This window comes from Python bivittatus, unplaced genomic scaffold, assembly GCF_059951505.1.
Source record: "Python bivittatus isolate LINGU-HERP-01145 unplaced genomic scaffold, Pbiv_v1 ctg000240_np1212, whole genome shotgun sequence".
In the NCBI taxonomy this organism is placed as follows: domain Eukaryota; kingdom Metazoa; phylum Chordata; class Lepidosauria; order Squamata; family Pythonidae; genus Python; species Python bivittatus.
In genome coordinates this window covers 581,915-600,444 of record NW_028277051.1, presented here as the reverse complement: position 1 = coordinate 600,444, position 18,530 = coordinate 581,915, and the positions used below count along the sequence as shown (strand labels likewise).

At 54.2% G+C, this 18,530-nt stretch overlaps 2 protein-coding genes across 3 annotated transcripts in view; both read left to right on the top strand.

Moving 5' to 3' along the window:
* The first annotated feature begins 53 nt into the window (after positions 1-53).
* Positions 54-10,449, top strand: POLDIP2 (DNA polymerase delta interacting protein 2). The gene is made up of 11 exons (XM_088138662.1): positions 54-604; positions 1,891-1,972; positions 2,625-2,722; positions 3,278-3,374; positions 4,829-4,904; positions 5,996-6,103; positions 7,725-7,861; positions 8,213-8,239; positions 8,366-8,491; positions 9,433-9,512; positions 9,991-10,449. The coding sequence occupies exons 1-11, from the start codon at positions 438-440 to the stop codon at positions 10,103-10,105; spliced, it is 1,113 nt and encodes a 370-aa protein (XP_087994788.1). The 5' UTR covers positions 54-437; the 3' UTR covers positions 10,106-10,449.
* A 1,453-nt stretch (positions 10,450-11,902) lies between these two features.
* The window catches only part of SMG6 (SMG6 nonsense mediated mRNA decay factor), a 74,356-nt gene continuing 67,728 nt past the window's right edge, over positions 11,903-18,530 (top strand). Inside the window, exon 1 of one of the 2 annotated variants that reach the window (XM_088138657.1) lies at positions 11,903-12,197. In XM_088138657.1, coding sequence (XP_087994783.1) covers positions 12,092-12,197 — 106 coding nt within the window. In that variant the 5' untranslated portion in view covers positions 11,903-12,091. The remainder of the gene's footprint in view (positions 12,198-18,530) is intronic. The other variant, XM_088138655.1, reaches the window with a different exon arrangement.

Here is an 18,530-nt window from a genome sequence, read left to right as displayed (position 1 = left end):
GAGAGCCGCGCTTTCCGGCCTAGTGCCCGCCAGACGCACCCGCGGCCAGCGCCCGACGCCGGGTCTCGCCGAGAGGGCGCCGCGGGGGCGGCGACGGGTGCCCTTGTTGTAGCTACTTCTTCCTGGCCCCCCTTGTGGAGCCGCGTTTAATTATCCCTCCTGGTCCCACGCCGTGCTGGGAGCCTCAGGCGTTGCTGAGCTGACGAACCTCGCAGGGAATCAGCGCCGAGGGCGAGGGCGAGCGCGGCCTACTCGGCGGCGGCGGCTGCAAGCGCTTCCTTTGGTGCGGACCCGGAAGCTGCCTGTCCGCCGCCGAGACGCGCTCTACCTTCGGCGGCGCCAAAGCCGCTCCGCGAGGCGGGGCCCGGAAGGCCGCGCGGGGCATTGTGGGCGGCCGCGGCGGGCCCTCAGAGTCGCTTCCTCGCTCGGGCCGCGCGATGGCGGCGGCGGCGGCGGCGGCGGCGCGGAGCCGGTGCTGGGCGGCGCTGGGCCGGGCCCGGGCCTCCTCCTCCTCCTGCTGCCTGCGCTGGGGACTGCGGGGCCCGGCCTGGGCGGCGTTGGGGGCGAGGCCGGAGCTGCCCCCGCGGCGCTGCCTCTCCTCACGGTGGGTGCGCGCTCGGGCGGGCCGGGGCAGGAGCCGGGACAGGGGCAACCGCTTGACTTCCGCGCCCCCCCGGCCCCCGCTCCTTCCGCCCTGTAGGGGTTGGGGTTAGGCCGCCCAGCCCGGCCCAGCCCTCCCCCTCGGGGCGCACGGACCCCTCGCGAGCGCGTTTCCCGCCGGTTGGCCGCGGGCGCTCCTCTCGCGTTGGGCCCCCGAGGCGCTGCCGCCCGGCCGCCCCGTGGCCGGATCGCTGCTTCGGGCGGGCGGCCTGGCGTTGGGCGCAGCCGCCTCCGGGAGGGCGATCCGAGTCCGGGGGCCAGTTGCGGGCAACATCGTCCGGCCGCCCCCGGGCGGCCGCGAGCGAGCGAACGCGTGCGGAGCCGGCGGGGTGACCTTGGGCCGGTCCTCTCGCAGCCCTCGAGGGAGGCGACGGCGAAACGCTTCCGAAGAACTGGCCGGGAGGGCTGCGGGGACTCGGCCAGGCGGTCGCCGGGGGTCCCCGCGGACTTGAGGGAAATACTGAAACGCTCCCAAATTTATTTATTTATTGGATTTCTCCCCCGCCCACCTCCCCCACAACAGGGGACCCTGGGCGACTTACAGAAAACATTAAAACTATAAATATATCTAAAACACATAATACATCCAAAATTTAAAACAATACTAAAAAAAGGAAGATCCAAGAAGATGGAAAATCAGGCTGCGGAGAGCTGGCCACAAATGGTCCTTTCATTCGCCTCCAGCCCCGGGTGTCCAGATATGAGGCTATTCCACGCGGAGGCTGCATTTAACTGTTATGAATATCTAAGCATTCCAAATTTTGGAAGATTACCAAATCTCACAAGGGTTTGTAGAATAGCGTTTGGTGGTTTTCCTAGATTTGGCCATTTAAAGTTTTCTTAAGAAATGTTAACGTTGAGGTGGTGGGCAAGCGTGCCGTATTGCTCGCAAGTGCTGTGTTGCTGATCCTCGATGTATATCATGATCTTCAGAAGCTACTGATGATCTTGTAAGAGTTTGGCGATTGCTGCTCTGTGAATGTATTCTGAGCCAGTGGCCGTTGTGACTGCAATTAGCTTTGTGGTTAAACTTTAACAAACTCTGCTATTTTACTGCTTCTTTCACAATGGCCTCTTGGTATTCCAGTTGCCAGACTGAGCTTAACTGCTGGGGTCTGAATGATGAACTTGAGCCTTGAAGGCCAGCTGGGATTCTGTTATGGCTCGATCATCCTTTGCAGCTATGCCAGGAGAGCCTGACGTCACCCTTTCCTTTACCCCCACCCCTAGGAATCGTCTTGAGGGCAAAGTGTTGGAGACAGTGGGTGTCTTTGAAGTGCCAAAGCAGCATGGCAAATACGAGACAGGACAGGTGAGTGGGTTGTGTGGATGGAGCAAAGTCACTGGGTTGACTATGATGTTTCAGGATATTCTTGGTCTCTGGGTTTTCTGAGCTGAGTCCAAGTAGAAGCTTCTGCAGTACTTTTCTTAATGCGTCTGTTGATTTCCTGGTTGGCACTATAAAGAGGAGCCATCTTCTGACAGTCTGTATAACATGTTTTGTAAACGACTCCTGGCTTGGTAGTCCGTGGTGAGTAGAAATTGCAACCGGAAAGTGAAGAAGTTGCAGCTGAAAATAACATTATGGCTTTTTAAAACTTTGACTGTCTAAAGCAATTAGAATAGGTTTGGGAGGGTTGTCAGGAAAGTGAAAGGTTTAAGGGTATTAACTTCCCCAGGCTGCCTTGAGTTGTGTGTGTCTTGTCAGAAGCTGAAATTCTGACCCTCTGCATTGTGTAAAATTTCAGCTAACAGGAATGGAGTCCTTGATCCTTCAGTGCCTCCCAACCTTGGAGAGGCAACAGCGAGCTCCGTTAAAGCTGGATGGCTCCTTTCCTACCATTAGCTTCACAGAGGTGTTTTTCTTCCCTTTTCAATATAGGCATGTTGTATTCTGCCTCTTAAGACCCCCATTTCCCTTGCTCTGGCTTGTCTTGACCCCTTTCTCCCACCTTCTCTTGCAGTTGTTTCTCCACAGTATATTTGGATATCGGGGGATTGTCCTCTTTCCTTGGCAGGCCAGGTTGTACGACAGAGACGTCGCTTCCCCTGTACCTGAAAAGTAAGAGTTTGCGGTCGCTCAGGAGCCACCAGCCATTGACCTAGCAGAGGAGGGGGACTATTTAGAAGCTTCCATGTACCATACTGTGATGGGCTTTCAAGAGAGCGATGGAGGAAGGCTGCAGAGATGAGAATGACTGGTTTTGAAATCGGAGCAAATAACAAGCTGCGAATGTTTGGCCTCTTATTATCTTTGTGTGACACAATTTGTTTTTTTTATTTTTGTAGAGTCAGTCTCTATTCCTGCAGGGACTTGCTGACTCAATTTCGACAGAGGGCAGAGGCAGTGGGGGTTTCTTGCAGGGAGCAGTAGGAGCAACTTCAGGCAGTGCTGGGTTGGGATCTGTTTGGGTTCCTTCAGACTACAAAATACTAATAGGTGGGGTTTTCCTATATATGAAGTGGGAAACGTGTGTGCTTCCTTAAGGCGTGGGGCAGTTCTGTGTCTGTGACATCCAGCTCTACACAAAGTACAGCTGGTTTGTTGCAGGTGAAACGTAGTTGCTGTCAGTCTGCTAACAAAGCAGCTTTTTCAGCCCAGCCCATCTTGTTCCAGGAGTGAGACTGCGGCTGGACATGGGTCCAAAGAAGTGAAAGGCAAGACACATACTTACTATCAGGTCCTGATTGATGCTCGTGACTGCCCACACATAGTAAGCGCTTTGGGTTTCCTCCTTCCCTTCATGGTGGCGTGGGTGAAGATGGGAGTATGTAGCTGTTACTGAGGATGCCCTCCTCATAATTAGTTAGTCTGACAGCTCTGAGCTGCGGAGCGTTGCCATTCTGCAACCGCTACCCGGGCAGTCCCAGGTACCTAGGCTGGCGATGTAGAAACTTGAGCAGTCCCTCTCTTCTCCTTTGCCTTGGAGCGGACTGTGCGCTCCACCTTTTGATGTTCTTGTTGATCAAGTCATTAGAGATAAATTGTGACCCAGTTGTCAGTATGTTAACGAAATGCAGTTTCCCCCATCCAAGACATCTCCTGCCTCATCTCTTGCTCTTCTCAGAAAGCTTAAATATATTTATTTTAAAATTTAGATCCTGCCTTACTGTCTGTACAGTATTCATGGGGGATTATGGCAATCAAACATGCAAATTACAAATCACAGAAACAAAACAGTACAATTTAAATTCAGGCAAAACTGCAATCAGTATTACTAAAATCAAAATTTTCAGCTAACAACTAACTAACAAATGCTTCAGGGCACAGGAAGGGTTTCTACCATTTTCCAAAATACTGGGATGGGTGAGTTACATACACATCTTTGGAGGGCATTTCATACTTCTGGATCACAGAGAAGGTGGCCTTCTGTGCACTGGGCAGGCAAGCTTTTGGCAGTGGGGCGTTTTTGGAAAGGAAAGGGAAACATCAGCTCGTTTAGCAGATAGGAGTAGATCAAGCCTTCGAGGTGCAGGTAGTCCCTGGGTTAAGGACGCCTGATTTACAGATGACCCGTAGTTAAGAACAGAGCCTATTGTAGCAAAATTCAAGTTAAATACACAATGATTTGAGTTAAATACATGATGGTTCGACTTCATTACACAATATTACTTATACCGTATTATACAATAATGCTGTTCTGGCTTACATACAAATTCAGCTTAAGGAGAGACCTTGGGAATGGAACTTGTTCTTGTACTGGGGACTCCCTGTGTTAGAATTAAAAAAAGCAAGAACTCTAAAATAACTCAGATTTTGAGAGCTTTGATCCCAAAAGGCAGCAATGGAAATGGCCAGACTGTGAACTTTCTCAGGGTGAAAGCATTCTATGAGCAGGTGCCCCCCATGTAGTGGGCCTTTCCCTGGCAGCCTACCCAACATTCCCTCCCAATGTGATGGGCCACTGCTGCTAATACCATGGGAGTTCTCACCCCTATATCAGAGGGCATTGGGTATGGGGGGGACTGTTTAGCACCGTGCTCTAGTCCCAACAATGGGTGGATGCGGGAGGCGAGAACAACGTGATGTCCACGAGATTGGAACCCGGCCGGACTATCCCATCCCTTTCCCATCAGTCTCATGCAGGTTTATTCAGATATCAGTCCCCCTGTGTCTGCGTGCATTGGAGTGCAGCTTCAAGTCCTGCCCTTCCTGTTTTTTCCTCAGTCTCAGAGATCCCAAACAGAAGCAGTGACATTCTTGGCCAACCACGATGACAGCAGAGCTCTCTATGCAATTCCAGGTAAGCCAAAGGGGGCGAGGAGTTGGGAACTCTCACCCTTAAGGAAAGGTGGCTGAGAAGGAGGCGGTAGTGCCCTTCGCACATCGGAAAGGATGGGACTCGGGGAAAGACCTGTTCCAGAGCACAGGATGTGGAATGATGCCATCAGGAAGGCAGTAGCTGATTGAAAGTTAGGAAACACAGCCTAGGAGCAGAAGCGGTTGGATAGGAGCGTGCTGGCCCAGGGAGGGGATGGGCTCCCCTTTGCTGAGTATGTCGAAGCAGAGGCCGGGCAGCCATCTAGCTGGGAGGCTTAAAATTGGATGCCTGCCCTGAGCAGGACTTGGTGTCCCCTCTTATCTCTGCGCTTCTGTGACCTTGAATGCCCCCTTTGGCTGGTTGGGGAGGGGCATGAGATTACTAGCCCTGCCCCAGGTGGTCTGCAAATGTTTGCAGCCTTCTTGGAATAGAGGGCTGCCCTGCTGCTCTAAGCTGGAAAGAGGGGTGAGGGGATGCGCTGTCTGCTGTGGCTACTATTCCTCCCTGCCCTAGTTAGTGCAGATGCTGACAAAGCACCCAGTGAATTGTGAATGCTAGTCTTTAGTCAGGTTCCCAGTTACTAGTTGCAGAGATGGATAACATTGGAAGCAGTTGGTTCAATAATGGGAGCGAGGGGAGAACCTGGGGCTACTGATTTCACAGTGGGCAGGTAGACGACCTCCAAAACAATTAGAGAGTAGAACTATAAAATCTGGAAAATATTCTGTAACTAGATTCCTGAAAAGAGAAGAAACCTTTTTTGCACAAAGAAATGGGGAGAAGCAATGCATTTCATGCAAGGGCCTTGCTGATTTTTACTTGAACCTTAAGAGTTTTTCAGTGTGTGCCATCAGGTGCGATATGTATTTCACAGCTACGAATCTGCTGCTGTCTGTTACACCTACAGGCAAGATTATACCCTGAAGCTGAGATTAATGCGTACTTACCTGCCCCAGTTCTCTGGTGCTGGCCTTTCCCACTTGGCGGCTTTAAAAGTCTTACAGCAACTTTTCTGTCTGAGAAATTAATCTGTTTTGTGACTGAGACACACTTTTCTCTGGGCTTCTTTTCAGGACTTGACTATGTAAGCCACGAGGACATTCTCCCGTATACGTCCACGGATCAGGTGCCCATCCAGCATGAGCTCTTTGAACGGTTTCTCGTGTATGATCAGACAAAAGGTAATTCTGCACCCAGGCCCTCGCAATTCCAGGAGCGGGGCTGGCTTTTGAAAGGAGTTTGGGGGGGGATGTGGACAGATGATTCTGGGGGCGCACTGACCAAGCAAAGTTCCTTGTTCCCTCTCCCAGTGGGAAGAGACCCGGGCCAGTGTAGCTTGAGGTGCTCTGTGTACTGATTCAGGGTCTGCTAAAGAACATCAGAGGTGCAAACGGGGAGGGCAGGTAGACAGGGCTGCCTGGGGCATTTGGCTAAGCTGAGTTGAGCCTGAGCTGCATCTGGAGCCAGGCTGGTTGCCTCCCTGCCTGCTGAAGAGAGGTGTCTCCTGGGAGGTGCAGTGCCCTGCTGGCCTTGGAGAGAGTCAGAGGAGCAGTGGAAGCAGAAGGTGTCCGAGGCACCGCGCCCAAACACCCACGCGGAGCAGACGGCCTGGTGCTCAAGATGTGGCCGGAGCAGTGCATTTTTCCCCTGGGGATGCTGCTCCAGGCCATGGCGGAAAGGCAGTTGGCTGGGATCTTGGGAGGGAGAGGCGGACCTGTCCTTAGGTGGGTCGCGGCCCATAGGAAAAGGAGTCTTCCCTGGCTGGCAGACCTCCAGCTAGGAAGAAGGCAGCGACCTGTGCAAAGATCAGAACGCCTCCATGAGGAGAGGCAGGTGCTAGGAGGGACAAGGTGCAGCTGCTCATCGAGACGTACTTTACGGGGAGGGAAGATTTAATGTATTACCTGTGTTTTTCTGCTGCTTCTGTCATTTTGTTCTGGGGGGCTTACAAGCAATGGCATGGAATAGGGAATAATGGAGTGATAAAACTATCAACATATCAAACCAAATACAATCAGAGTTTATAATCATCGAGCTGTAGCCCCTTAACAACCCTCTCCACAGGCACGTTCGGTGGACAGATTCCATGTGGAATAGGTAGCCAGGCCCCAAGCCACGCCACCAGAACCCTGGATTGCACCTAGAAACAACCCAGCAAACCATGCAGCTCTTAAAATACTGGTGTTATGCGACAGTACTGACGTGTTCCGGTTAACATACTGTCTGCTGCATTTTGCAGTACTTGCAGCTTCAAGGGCAGCCCCGCGTCAAGCACGTTACCGTAGGATTTGAGTTATCTGGAGAAAAGGACCTGTTTTCTAGGAGAAGGCAAGATATCTATTGGGAAGAAACTCCTGGCTGGAGGGGAGCTCCTCAGTCCTGTGGGATCCAGATCTTGTGTCAACACATTTCATCAATGGGGGCATCGTACAGTTTATCTCTCTGAGCGTAGCCTGTTTTGCTTACTGGAGCCCAGGGCCCCTGTGTGCCGCATAAACTCCCCGCAGACTCTTAACACCCTCAGGCTGAAAGGGACCTTTAGACTCCCCGCAATAACCAGTCCAGAGATCCACACTGGAGGATTTTTAGCATGTGGCTGGCCAGATCAATGGCTCAGCGCTTCCCCCCCATGCTGTGGTAGTGATCCTGTTGGAATGAGGTTTCCCCTCAGCTCAGCAAGAAGCAAGCACCGGTGCGCCTTCCCCGGTTTTCTCCCGAAGGGGATTTTGCTTTCTGCTGTTGGGCATTTCTGTGGGCAAACGTTCCCTCTCCTGATCGTTTCCCCTTGAAACTTTTGTTTAGTTCCTCCCTTTGTGGCAAGGGATACGCTGTGTGCTTGGCAGGAGAAAAACCACCCGTGGCTGGAGCTCTCCGATGTGCACCGGGAGACCACCGAAAACATCCGGGTCACTGTCATTCCCTTCTACATGGGCATGCGGGTAGGTGCTTGTCTCTGTGCCTGGGGTCCCCAGAGGCCTGGCGTTGCTTGCCTGGCATTTCCCTGCATTTGGAGGAGGAGGAAAGAATAACCAAGGGCAGCAGTAAATATAATACAAAGAAGCAGAGCGCAGCAAACCAAAACACCTATAGATTGATTTACATAAGGTATAAATAAATAACCCATCCTGCTCTGGCCCATCCTGTGTGGCTTTGCGTGAGCCCTTTCAGGTTTTGCTCTGTGGGGCTGAACATGTCAAGGGGGCAGCGCCACCATCCTGGTGAGATTGTGGCAGGGTGGGGCTGAGCTGGGGTTCAGCCACAGGAAACCAGCCTCCTCCTTCTCTTAACAGGAAGCACAGAATTCTCATGTCTACTGGGTGAGTGTTTTTCTTGCGACTGCCTTTGCGGATCGGGGCCTGAGATGCCTTGCTCTGCCCTCGGAAGGGTGAGGGGAGCCCCCGGCTACTCTGACGGGGCCCCCACTTTCTCCGTCTCCCGTCCAGTGGCGCTACTGCATCCGCCTGGAAAACCTCGACAGTGAAGTTGTGCAGCTCCGGGAACGGCACTGGAGGATATTCAGCTTGTCGGGCACGCTGGAAACTGTCCGTGGCCGGGGAGTCGTGGGGCGAGTGAGTAGGGGTGGCGCTTGGTGATCACGTCACAGCAGAGGCCTGCCCTGCCCTGCCCTGCCCTGCCCTGCCCTGCCCTGCCCTGCCCGGCCCTGCCCGGGGCTGGCGAGGTTTCTTCCATGGGAAGAAATGGGTTTGCTTCCTTTTTGTATGTATATTATTTTTATTAAAAATGTTAAAAAGAAAGATAAAAACGAACAGAAGCTAATATAGAATAAAGATAAGAGGCAAAGCTAACAGAGCAGAAAGAAGGAAAGAAAGAAAATACAAAGAAATAGCTTCTGATTTTCTTCACAGCAGTTATAAAGGAAGCATAAATTTATCTCTTACCCTCTGGTTACAACATAACTCACTCTTTTTATGTAATCTATTTTTTCCTAATCTAATTTTCTAAAAAGAGGGCCCTCTGTTCTCCACTCCAGGCCTCAGAACCGTGCTGCTGCTTAAGAGGTGGTTTCGAGAAACTTCCTAAAAGCCGGGAGTGAAGGGGCCAAGCGTCTCTCCAGGGCATTCCATCAGGTTGGGGCCACAGCAGGGAAGGCTTGTCTTCTGCCTTTCGTCTGTTGGTCCCTGGAAGACAGAGACAATTCCCCCCACTCCTGGGCTGATGTGGGTGGGGAAAAAAAGATCATCCACAAGCAGAATTTTTTTAGGGACAGCCCCCTCCCGCCTTTCATTGTTGCATTCTGTTGTAGCAGTGGATAATAAATCAGGATTTGATTTACAGTTGAGTGGACGCACACAGGGGTCACAAGATTAAAAACAGCCAGGTGCCATTAAACCTGAGAAGTCATTCTGAAGGCTCAGAGTTCGATGAAAGGAGCGAGGCAATTTGCGACGAAGACAGGCCTCCCTGGCTTACGGAAAGCTCTCCCTTTCAGCGGCAGCCATGGGGCTGGCGGAGGGCCGTTCCTGGCCGTGACAGTTCTCTCTCTCCTCAGGAACCCGTCTTGTCCAAAGAACAGCCGGCCTTCCAGTACAGCAGCCACGTCTCCTTGCAGGCATCCAGCGGGCACATGTGGTGAGCCTCTGGGGAGCAGCGCTGGGAGCCATCCTTGCCCCTCGGGAGGGAAGGGAGGAAAAGCTTGCCTCGGCCTGGGGGGGCTGGACCAGGGCACGGCGCTCTGCAACCTTCTGCGCCTGAGCAGAGAAGCGGGTTTTCCCTTCCCAGTACTGGGACTCCTGGATGGATGGGAGGGAGTCTCGGTGCTCAGAACGTGCTGGCGCAGGAGGGCCTTCCGAGTGGTCCGCATCTCAGCGCCAGCTGGTGGGGAAACGGCTGTGGTTCTCCTGCCGCCCTCATCTGGTATGGGAACGGAGCATTGGACTAGATCCAGCGCTGCCGGAAGGGCCTTCTCAGGAATGTGGCATGTGAGGACTAACAGTAGCCCTCTCCTTCAACTAGTTCCTGGTAATGGATCGCATCCTTTCCTTAGTGGCCGAGTGCGTTGCCTGTCCATCTCGTGGAGGCCTCACCTTGACCTCTCCTTCCTTCACAGGGGCACCTTTCGCTTTGAGCGGCCCGACGGCTCCCATTTTGATGTCCGGATCCCCCCCTTCTCCCTGGAAAGCAATAAGGATGAGAAGACACCCCCTTCTGGCCTCCACTGGTAGAGCAGTCTTAGGAAGCCAGCTGCCCCCATGCCCCTCTGGACAGTTCTCCTCCTGTAAACCCTGACTCCTCAAGGGCTGAAACTAGTTCTAGGTTTTAAAGAGAACGTTCCTCCCACCCCCATTTCTGCCTTTAAGAGCTGCTGAAACGTGGGCTCATTTGGACTTTGAGATGAGTTGACTTGGCAGTCTTCATCCTCCTGCCACAGGCCTCCGAACGTGGGACACGTAGAACAAAGCTGCTGTGGACAGAACCCGCAAAGCTCTCTGAAGGTGTTGTGTGGACTCTTCCTGTTGCGAGGTGGTGTTTCTATACTCAATAAACCGGCCTCCCTGTTGCAGCTCCATCTTCCTTTTGTCACTTGTTTGTCTCTTGGTCCCACCCCAGGGCAGCAGAAACTAAACCTGGGTCCACACTGGTCCTTCTGGTGTTTGAACAGTATCGTGCCTCTCTGTCCTCTCTTTGCCAGGCCAAAGACACCCGATTCCTTCAGCCACCGCCTCCGTAGCCTGGTTTTCAGCAGTCTCTCTGCCCTCCTCTTAACCTGTTCCAAATCGTGGCCGTGGGACTCTAGAGGCAGCTGCCTGGGCGACTGACTGCACAGCCAGGAAACTGACCGTTTTAAAGCAGCTGAAACCTCACAGATCTCCTCTATCTACCCTCGGCCGGTAAACCTGGCAGAACAAAGGTTCTCAGTGCCCAATCTGGAGGCAGGCATGTTTCCAAGATACAGAAAACCTTTGTCACTGCAGGGTGCGCAGCTGTGACGCCTGTTCCTCAGCCACCCCAGTTTTGTGGTCTTCTAGGAGGCGTCCACCGTGCCATGGAGAGGGCCTCTGCACTTGTAATAAAATGAGGATGTCTGTATCGTCTGGCTTCCTTCGTCTTTTGAAGAGGCAGTTTCCTAGATATTGCACAGAGGGGCACGTCTGTGTGAAAATGACACGTCTATGATTAAGTACACGAGGTCCTATCTGAAGTAGGTGAACTCTATCTCAAGAGGTGTAGCAAGGGTGAAGGCTCGCTGGCTCTCGCCCACCAGCAGCCCGTTCCCTGACCTGCAGCTGTCATCGCTGCTACAGCCCGTGCATCGGTGCAGAAAAAGCGAATGGCCCCCGCTAGTGCTCGATGCCGCCTTTCCTCCAGGAGCTCGGCCAGCGCGACGCCTCTGCCTCCTGCTTTATCCCCACGGCGGCCCCGCGAGGAGGGCCGGGCTGAGCGGGAGACCGGCCCGGCCGAGCTGGGTCTCCCTGCTCCCCGTCCAGCCGCATCGTTCTTACGTGCCCGGAAGCCAGGAAAACGACAATATATTCTTCGCCTGAAATAAGGGCAGAGCCGGAGACGAGCCCCTTCCCCTTGCTGCAGCCTGACAGCGGCTATTCTAAACATCCTGGATTTGCCCGCCTACGTACAGTATTCATTTATCGGGCTTATCCGGTGCTCCGAGGGCTGGTTACAGAGCACCGCATCCACCTCCGACAACTGGATTTAAGGAACAGCACGACGGCGCGGCCGCTACATAAACCCGGGCACGCGCCCCAGAGGGGCAGAGGGCCGGCCCATCCCTCCCCTCCCCGGGGAGTCGGAGTCGGAAGGGCCTGCGGGGTGGGCGAGGCCGCCCCCGACGGGCCAGCGTCGGTCCGAGCCCGCGGGGAGGAGCCGCGCCGCCGGACGCGGGGGTCGCCCCGCTCCAGCGCGCCCGGAGGAGCCGCGCCGCGCCAAGCCTTCCGCGCCCTTCCCGCCGGCCCGCCCCCGGGGGTCTGCCCGCGGCGTCGCTCCGCCAGCCAGCAAGCGTCGCCGGCGGCTCGGGCTTTCCCGGGCCGGGCAGCCAGCGCGCTCGGCCCGCCGGGGACCGGGAGCGCACGTGGGAGCCGCGCCGGCCCCGCCCCTCCGCCCGCGGCTGGCGCGTGCGCGCTGGCGCGCCCTGGCCGGTTTGGCCGCGCTCGGCCACCGTCCGCCGTTTGTTTCCCTGGCTTCGGCGAGCCAAGATGGCGGCGGCGGAGCTCGAGCGGGTCCGCGTTTCGGCGGCGGAGCTCCGGCGGGGGATCCTGGCCACGGCGGAGGCGGCGGCGGCGCTCGGGAGGGGCGGCCCAGGTGAGGCGCGCGGCGGGCGGGCGGCGCGGCGCAGGGCGGCGCAGGGCGGCGCAGGGCGGCCGGGGGGCGTGGCGCGCTGGCGCCCCCTCCCCCGCCAAGCCACCTGCGCGCGCCCCGTGGCCGCGCGCTCTTCCCTCGGCGCGGGGCGGGTCGGGGCGGGGCGGCGCGGGGGGCCCTCCCTTCCCGGAGCACCTGCTGCGCGGAGGGGCCTCCCTGCCCGGGCCGGACTACGGCCCCCACAATCCCTTGCCGCCGCGGGGCCCGCCGGGAGGCGCTTCCCGCCCGGAGGGTCTCGCCCGGCGGCGGACGGGGCGCCTCCGCGGGCCCCGTGAGTCCGGCGGCGAGGCGGGCGACTCGGGCGCCGGCCCTCGCTCGAGGAGCCCTGCCCGGCACGGGGCCCGCTGCCCGGGGGCCGCCCTCCGGCCGGGTCGGCTGGCCCCTCCGCGCAGCGGGCCTCGGGGCGGCGGTGGCGGCGGCCGCCCTCCGCAGTCGCCCGCTGGCGCTTCTCCCGGGCCGAAGCGGCCGAGCCCTTCGCCGTCTTGGGCTGCTGGGCTCGGGGCCCGGCGGCTTCCTCCTTCGCCGCGCGGCGGGCTGGGCTGGGCCGGGCTGTTCCGGGCTGTTCCTCCGCGGCCTCGTGGCGCGGTCTGCTGTTCTTTCTGATTGCTCCCGGCAAGGCAGGCGGAGTTGCTGGGGGCTGGCCGGGCTCGAAACTGAAGTAATACATGGATGGACGGATGGATGGATGAGGCGAATCCGGATTGAGCGTTTGGGATGGGTGGCTGTCCGGCCCCCGCCGGCCCCACCCGCGAAGGGGAGCCGGCTCGCGTGGGAAGTCTTCCCCGACCTTTTGCCAGAATCTGCCTCCTGTCACTATTATTTCGAGTTGCGGGCTCTGGAGTGAGAGCGAGCGAGCGAGCGAGCGTGACTGACGGTCCTGGGGTGTTTGGAAAGTTGCGTGGCACACGCCTGCGCGTGCCCAGCCGCTCTCCGGCAGCCTCACGCCTAGCGCCCTGGGCACCCTTGCCTTTCCGCGCGCCTTTCCCATCTCTTTGGGTCTGTTGCAGCGGGACCCGGGAACTGGCCACCGTACTTGGGGCGGGGTCTGAACCAGCGCAGCATATTCCTCTTACTTGGCAAGCCTAGTGCAGCCTAGAATTGTGTTTGCCTTCCTAGGAGCCAGACAACATTGCTGACTCACATTCCGTTTATCAGCTCAGTTTCGGCTTCGTTTTCATGTATACTGGGTCACCACTGAGTCGTATCCTATCTCTGCAGTTACGACTGCAGTTGGCGCATGCAATTGGCGCGTGCGTGTGTGCAATCGCAGGGAAGCCATGGAAAGAGTTCATGTGACTGCGGGGGTGCTGCAATGGCCAGAACTTCGACAACTGGTCATAAGTCCCTTTGCTCAGCACCGTCGTAACTTCGAACAGTCACTGAACAAATGGCCGTAACTCAAGGACTACCTATAAAATTAACCTGGCAAGATTTGTTCTGGACAAATCCATTTGGACTTCTGGAAATTACTGCATGGTATTCACAGTGCTTGCAGATTGACCAGATTTAGATGTGCTCTTACTGGTCTCTGGTTTTGCCCTTTTTGAAGACCATATTTGCTCCCTTTCAATCAGTTTTCCAGGATTTCTTAAAGTTTAATGCTAAGTTTTAGCCAGACTAGGCCAAGGAGTTTCAGAGTAAAAAGATATACGTACTGTGTTTCTGTCTCAAGCTTCAGTCCAGAGCTTATGCTCCTCAAGACAGGCTTTCCATTTCTAGGAAGAAGATTTCTTAGCTTTTAAAGCTTCCTGGACACTGAGCTGGCCTTCTCCTTGTTGATCGTGGAATACATTCTATTTAAGCCTCAATCTTTGTTGTCTGAAATAAATTCTTTGCCCTCTTCGCTTTTCCTGTTGGACTCTTCTGGCAATTTTCCACTTGCCTATATGCAAAATGTGAGATTGTGGTCACTGTACCCTGTTGGTCCACACAGTTACATCTTGCACCAGGTCTCGGTCATCACTTCAGATTAAGTCAAGGTTAACCTCTCTTCTGAAGCAATGAGCATGAAACTGAGCAAACTCAGGGAGGCAGTGAAGGACAGGAAGGCCTGACGCGATGTGGTTCATGGGGTCATGAAGAGTCGGACACGACCGAACAACAGCGAACAAACCTCGGGTTGCTTCCAAGTCCATCTGTCCAGAGGCACAGTCACTTAGGGTATCTAGAAAGATTTCTTTGCAATGTGCTGAGTGTGACTGTACCCACGCCCTGTGACAGAATCTCCCATTATTATGACCTCTCAGTGGTACACCTCCGCGATTTCTTTCACTGTCTCCAGATCACCTTCAGCATTTTGGTCAGATGGACAACAGCCAAAAGTGGCTGTTTAGAGGAAGCTAATCTTCCAGTATTTTCTGATTATTTGCATGATTGATATAGCTGCCCATCTCACCCAAATGACTCTGGGTGGCTTACAAGATTTAAAAACACAGAACAACCCGAAACATATACAAATCCAGGTGCTCAAACATAAACAGTAACCCTTCTCATAGAAACAAAAGCCCATTGACAACAGCAGAGCTTATCTAACCACCTGACCCTTTCAGAGAGTTTAGATCCCATAACCTTGTGCACTTTGGGTCTCTTCTGTGTTCCTTTGGCAAGGAGACCAGTGATCACTGTAGTTGTGCATGCCAATTAAAGGCGCTTTGTTGCATCTATCTCCAACCTCTTTGGTTCCTTGCTTATGGGGGCGATTTCCCCACCACATGCCACAGGGTGTTCTCAAGTTGCTGCCGTTGTCTCAGTCCCCCTTGCTCACTACCTGGGCTTCTAGTTGCCTTTGCCAGCACTGCTTACAACAACCGCTGCGTAGCCCTCTCAGGTGCCAGGCTCTGGGCCTTTGTGTGCCAGTCTCCCAGTCTCCAGCATCTTGGTCCCTCCATCTTCCAGTATGTCTGAGTGGTGGTTCTGCTGCTGCCCAGCTAACTAGCCACTGCCTATCTTCTGGCTTTTCCATCAGCCACCCTCTGCCATCTTTCATGGCACCCTGTTCTTCCCTGGCATCTTCAGCTTTGGGCTTCCACTTCTTTTTGTTCTTCCTTCCTTCTTTGTTCAACTTGATTCTTTCATGGTACCTCCCTCCAGCGTACTTTCTGCACTTCTCCTTTTGCCACTGCACAGCAGTTGCTAACAACCTCCTCCTGAGACAGCTGAGCCCCTTCTTAAAGGGCCAGCTCTTCATTCTCTGCCAAGTAGGGCCCTGAAAAGGTACAAGTGAGGGAAGGACTGCCCTTTGGGCCCCTATCTCTCTGAATTGTCATAAGGATGGGACCCAGAACATCCCCTCCCTGCATGTCTGCATGAACAGGGTGGGGATGGTCCCTCAGGTGTCCCAGAACCAAGTCCTGGGTCAAGATCAGCCTGTTGGCATCCCAGGCAGCTATCAGGGGAGAGTTAGACTTGTGTATAGCCTCGTGCCCTATAGTATGCTGGCCAGTGACCCATGTCTTGGAAAGGCTGTACAGAACCTTTGGCTATCAAGGAACTTTTGTCTCTGTCTTGAGAGTGAGGGGTACAAAAGGAATGGAGGTGGGCAATTCCTCCTTGAGGCTGCCAATGGTGGTGACATCGTCGATTGCTCCCTCCTTTCCCCTGCCCTTTCCCCTTCAGAGAGCAAATTAATGGAGGAAATGGGGAAGGCAATCATAAGAATTAATAGAATCATTTTATCCTACTAGGTTCCCACCAATGGTGGCCTTGGCTAGCAGCTGCAGCCAAGGAAAGTGATGTGAGCATCAGATGTGTTTGCTGGACATTGGTACGCTGAAAAGACACCCAAACAATGCAAACCAATGTTATTAAAGGTGCACTGATTGCAATTTACATTGCAATTAAGGTATGGCTCTTTGAAGAACTTAGATGGGATGACTTGTCCAGGCCAGGGTTCCCCAGACCAAGAGAAGCAGATCCCGGCTGAGTCTCAAAGGGGTATATATGTACCTAATAACTGACCACCCACAATATATTTCCTGAACACTCAAAGTCCTTAAAATGTGTCCTGATCAGGATATAGCTAAGTCATAAACCTGTCCTCTTTGACACGTGTGATCATGCTGTGCCCGTGGTTTAAAATTAATAATGGTTATAATTAGCATTGCGCAGTCCCTTTTTCTGATTAACTGAACCTGTTGACTAAAGAGGAGAGTGGGTGGTCATTCACAAGAAAAAGGAGGCACTGAAGCAATGGAGCCAGTGAATAGAAAGGCTCAGTGGAGAACGAAAAGCCGTGCTGAATAAAAAATCAAAGTCCCCTTTAGGTAGAGAAATCATTGCAGGCAGTTGCAGACTAGAAGGAGATGGGCAGGAGGGATGTAGGACACCTGGCAGCCAGGTCAAGCCAAGGGATGCTGGGGAGGGCAGCCGTCACCACAGGTATCTCTGGACGTTGGTGGTAAAGGCCGGTCATCTTAACGGTTAGGAGTGTGGGCTGCCAGCCAAGAGGGTCAAAGGAGAAGAGAGCTTTTATGAATCCCTAAATATAAAGGCAGTTTCCCAGAGGAAGCTGAGACTGAACCACCCTCACCTTCAAAGGAGAGCAAGAGCGGAGGAATTGCTAGCCACAACAGGCACCTGAAAGGATTGGCGGGCATGGGGCTGGAAGTGTGAGCAAGTCACAGACCTGCCACTGGGCCAGCAGGCAGTGAGGAGGGCCCTTGAGGGCAGGAGAGTGGCCGGAGGCGAGGCAAGCAGCAGACAGTCGCGCTTGTCCGGAAAGGAGACTCTTCATGGGAGACTGAAGCAATGGCTGCCACAGGCCTGAACCCGGGTTGTGAGGGGCATCCGTTGACTCTGGGAGGGGCAGCAGTGTCTTGTGGAGGCTCTGCCTTGAGGCTTGGCCTCATTTACGAAAGGACCAAAAGTATTTTTGCCCCCTGGATGCTCCTCAGCACATTTGCCAGGCATGCCCTGGCCTTTCTAAGAGGCCTGAAACAAAGCCTTTTGTCTTGCAGTTTTAACTGAAAAAAGCCTGGAGTATTCTGCCTGACCTCCCGCTACTGCTTTTCTGGTGGAAAAGCGGTGAGAGCACCTGTGTGTGTTCCGCAAGGTGATAATGCTGGCAAAGACGAGACCTTAGAAAGGACGTCCTAATGGCTGGGAGCGCAGACCTCAGGGTCCTTTCCTAGTGAATGCTGGTGTGCTGGTCCAGAAGAGGTGGAGGCCCTGTAGGAGGGAGAGGTTCCCCAGGGCCGGTCTCTAGTCCTGTTCATAAAATGCAAGCTGCATTTAGTATTTTTATCAAGTCTAAAGAAGTCTACTAAAGCTAATAGGCACACGCTTTTTAATATCAAATATGGCTTTATATTCACTCTGTTACCCCTTCGCTTCAAAAGGAAAAGACATCAAATATATGAAAAGAAATTAAAAGTGTGGTTCCCTTTCGCAGTGGGAGTGACAGAAAATGAAATCGCTCGGTGGCTTTGGATCCGACAGCGGTTAACCCCTGACTTGAACGATATTGGCCAGAGAGAGCAGAGCACTAGGTCGTAGCAGCTTCTTTGGAGTTTAGCCCCTGAATGTCACCCACTTGGATTTCCAAGTATAAATGTGTTTAAGGCGTTCTCTCCGGCCACTGAGGTTGAAAGAGGGAGTCCTTGGCCTGCTGTTCCATGCGCTTGAACCCGGTACTCAGCTTCAGGGCTCCTTAATGAAATGCCGTGTGATGAAAAGAGCTGTGCTGGCTGTGCTGGAAACCAGCTTCTGGGGAATAGTCTGCCCACCGCCTCCATGTTTCCAGAGGGTGGCACTCTCCCAGGCCCCTTGGCCACCTCCTTAGGTTCAGAGAGGCAGGAGGCGGCCCTGCGCTAAACTCTTTCCCTGGATAACAAAGATGACCCTCGCCTAGTCAGCTGGGGCATAATCTGGGCGTCCTCCTGGACTCAGCCATGGCTAGAAGGGCCTTTGCACAAATTTATTTATTTATTTATTTATTTGTTTATTTATTTGATTTCTCCCCCACCCATCTCCCCCCAATGGGGGAACTCAGGGCGACTCACACAAAACATTAAAACCATAAATATATATAAATACATAAAACATCAATTTAAAAACATTACTAAAAAAGGAAAAGGAGAGTCCAAGAAGATGAAGAATCTGGGGCTGAACACAGCAGACCTCTATGGGGCTAGCCATCCCCACGCTTGAAGTATTCCCTCCCCACCCCAGGCCAAGTGGCAGAGCCAGGTCTTCAAAGCCCTACGGAAGGCCAGGAGTGAGGGGGCCAATCGCACCTCCGAGGGCAGAATGTTCCAAAGGGCGGGGGCTACCACAGAG